Source organism: Stylophora pistillata, chromosome 2, assembly GCF_964205215.1.
Source record: "Stylophora pistillata chromosome 2, jaStyPist1.2, whole genome shotgun sequence".
Taxonomy (NCBI): Eukaryota; Metazoa; Cnidaria; class Anthozoa; order Scleractinia; family Pocilloporidae; genus Stylophora; species Stylophora pistillata.
In genome coordinates, this window is record NC_142520.1 from 3,452,201 (window position 1) to 3,455,904 (window position 3,704).

The 3,704-nt window shown below is 40.4% G+C and overlaps 1 protein-coding gene across 1 annotated transcript; it reads right to left on the reverse strand.

The window, feature by feature from the left end:
• Nucleotides 1-2,128: 2,128 nt before the first annotated feature.
• LOC148736695 (melatonin receptor type 1B-like) lies at nt 2,129-3,493 on the reverse strand. The gene has a single exon (XM_088749758.1). The coding sequence runs from the start codon at nt 3,404-3,406 to the stop codon at nt 2,477-2,479; it is 930 nt and encodes a 309-aa protein (XP_088605884.1). The 5' UTR covers nt 3,407-3,493; the 3' UTR covers nt 2,129-2,476.
• Between the last annotated feature and the right edge of the window lie 211 nt (nt 3,494-3,704).

Sequence of the window (3,704 nt, forward strand, 5' to 3'; positions counted from 1 at the left end):
AAATCTTCGTCTTCTTCTGAGAACCCTGACACAATTCTCTCCAGCCGTTGTAACAGGTCCTGCTTTCTCTTACGTAATTTACGGAGAGAAGACTCTGCGATATCCTCTTGGAATCGTTCTTTCATTTCTTCTGGACGTTTGCTGCTGCATTCGTCATTCTTTTCACCTTTCAGAGATTTTAACATGTTGCTTATCTTGTCAAAAAATGATTGTTTCTTTGTGCTGCATTGCTGTTTATTTATTGTTCCTATAGATCTTTTCTCCCTCAAAGCCACGATAGCTTGACTTATGAAATCAAGGTTCAGATTCGAACCGTTTTTGGAGTCAAGGCCAACGTTTCCTGATTCTTTGTCTTTCACTTCTTCTGATTTTACGGAGGTTCTCGACTGTTTCAGTGTGTTACTGATTGCATCGAAAAATTCTCTTCTCTCTTTTGAGGTCGAGCAACGGTCCTCATCAATAAGTTCATACAACTCATTTTCGTTCACATTGTGCTTGGCATGGCAGAGGGCATCGTTGATTATGCCGATAAAAAAGTTCATGCACAGGATAGTAATAGTGGAAAGAACCAAGAAGGCAAATATTTTGGCGTATGTGGTATTAGCCTCTGCTAGTCCATTAATTGATTCAGCTTTCACCCGACTAAGTGCTAGCTCAAGTTGGAAATAAGCTCCATTTAGCACCGAAGAGTAGCGCTCAGATACAGAGCCAAACATCAAGACGCCACAATGCAAAAATGCCACAAAGAAAATTGATAAAACAGAGATAAACGGGGTCAAAGATCGTGTAGATATCTTCAATGTTTTGGAGAATAGAACAACATGGTTGTTAAAGCGAATGATTCGCAAGAGCTTGGTAGTGACGATGAAAATTAGGATACCAAGGACGGCATTTTCCACTTCTTGGCAGGTGATAGCTTGTTGGAAACTTGGATTTGCGTAGATGTTTCTATGCAGTTTGCCCAAAGTTGAAATGACTTTACTCTGTCGTATTCTGTACATCACCACGGCAAACAGAGAGAAAACAATTTGGAATATTTCGATCCAATTCCACATGGACTTGAAATATCGAGAACGATGATTGCAAAGCCTAAAGCTTTCTTTCCCAAAATACACAAAAACAGATACAATGAACAGAAACGTGCAAATCAAATAAAACTGATACGAAGATGCGTCAGTAGAATCAACTGGTAGAATATAAGTTTGCATGGAAGCTGTTTTCAGCCCAGAGGCTTGAACCTCGTAAAAGTATGTGACAACACCTAAAACATTTACCGTTGGATTAAAAGTAGAAAACTCTGATATGATCAATAATTTGGATATATCAACAAAGTTGAAATGGTAAATTAGCCACCGTAATGATTACAAAAGCTGACGTTTCGAGCGTTAGCCCTTCGTCGGAGCGAATAGAGGAATTGTGGGTTGTGTGTGCTTTTAAAGGCAGAAAATGGAGCTACGTTATTGGTGGGAGCATGGACACGAGAAAAACAAGAATAAATTAGTGGAATGAAAAGCGTTCGTTGATCCCTGTGGGATTTAGACTGCCGGTTTGAAAGATGAGCTTTTGTTCAAGATTTTTACGGCTTTCCGTGCCACCTAAGTGCAAGGAAAGACCGCAGATTGCCATATGTTGCTTAGAATGATTAGGTAAATTAAAATGTCTAGTGACTGGTTTCGATGTGTCCTTGTCATTCCTTTCCACGTCTCGAAGGTGTTCTCGGAATCGGTCACCTAGTCTTCTGCCTGTTTCGCCGATGTATATCTTTTTGCAAGTTATGCGATAGATTACATTGGCGGAGGTGCACGTGAAGTGATCGGTGATCTTGATGGATCGTTTAGGTCTCGATATTTTATCAGTGTTGTGAATGAAATGAAACGTTTTGCATCGTGCACGAGCGCATTTAAAAGTGCCTGGTTGGTCATTAGTCAACCAATGTCATTAGTCAACCATTAGTTGGTCATTAGTTGGTCATTAGTCAACCAGGCACAGTTATAAAAGCCTACAGTCGCTGATCGACCGAGTTTTGCTTTCCACTGCATTTGAATTACAGTAATTTGAACTTGACCGAAACACTTTCTCTTCTGATAGCCACAAGGAGTGAAGTTTTCGTTGGATTGAAATAGTTTCATTTGCCATGATATCTTTAATTTTTGCCGCCGTATCTCTAATTTTCTCTTTAAATCGCCGCCTTCATCGGCGATCTCTTTGATTACAAATTACTACCATTACCTAAATCCCATATCTAATCGATTCTTAAATAATATGAATAGAGAGTCCGTAATTAATACGTAATTCTTGAAGGTACTTAAATTACAACGATTCTACACAGCAACCTAACAAATCACATCAGGAACACTTCTCCTGTACAGTGCTCTTACAATACTTGGATTACTCTACTTACATTATTGCAAACAACACACATATTTCGAGGCACAGTATTTACAAAAATCATGATTCGCTTTCACCCGGCATCGTTTTAGCTTCGAAAACGTAATATCTTACTTAAAATATCCTTGTACTCTCGTCTAAACTGCTGGCTCATTGCTGCATATATGACAGGGTTTATAGCGCTACTTAAATATAACAAGAATGCGTAAGTAATGTAAGCCCTTCGTGGCAAAGTGTGTTCGCCGCGCATAGCATCAATGTTATCAATAACACCAATTGGAAGCCAACAGCACGCAAAGCCGACAAGAACTGCTAATAATGTTTTCGTCACTTTTGCTTCTTCCACATTAACTCTAAGCTGGTGGAGGTTATTTTGTTGCGAAAAAACGCGATTTGCTCTTGTAACTCTTTGAAACACTTTAACATAGCAGATGGTTATAACTGTCGTGGTCGTTGCGATGTAAAAAAACTCGTTGACAGCTACGTAGACGATGTTTTTAAATGTGTACAAACACATGGCTTTCCCTGGTTGAAATTCAAACCCGTCTCTCTTGAAAAATAACGGAGGCAGAGATGGAATAAGAGAAACGCACCATGCGGCAGCTATGTAGATCAAAGCTCGTTTTTTCGAGAACAATATTGGATAGCTTTCTGATTTTACTACGCGGAAACATCGACTGACCGCAATTACTACCATTGTAACCAGAGAGGCAGTTCCAAATGTGAAAACTTCAAAACCGTGAACTCGACAAAACGTTTCACCAAATACCCACCGGCTGTAGAACAGAGTTGCAACTGTAAAAGGCATACAGCAAGTTGATATCAAAATGTCGCTTACAGTCAGAGCTGTAACGAACAAGTTGGGAACCGTGCGAAGCCTGCTGTTTCTGCACGCGGCGTAAAAAGTAAGCAAGTTTCCCAAAAAGGCCGCAGCATTGATGACGGCGAACAAAACCGTCTCAAACCAAATAAACGCCTCGTTTCTTGTAGCAAGCTGGCTCGAAAGTGTCTGTGACATGATTTCTGACGAAGAAGAAAGATAGGCACTTGGTTTAAGTCAGTGAATTCTCATCTTTGTTACAGCTGAACAATGGCTGTTATTACAGTTGAGCCCACGGTACAGCGGTATTGGTTACAGAGTGCGCGAAAGCGAGGCTTTCGGGTCGAATGGAATCACCTCCACAAACACTCGTGTGACGATTTGGCCTGTGGAGTGTTTTCTTCGTTTGTGATTGCAGAGCTGGTAGTTCACCCGGCCTAATTCTGTTGTGAAAATCATTGTGAGGAACTGTATCGCTTATGGATGTGTTAACAAA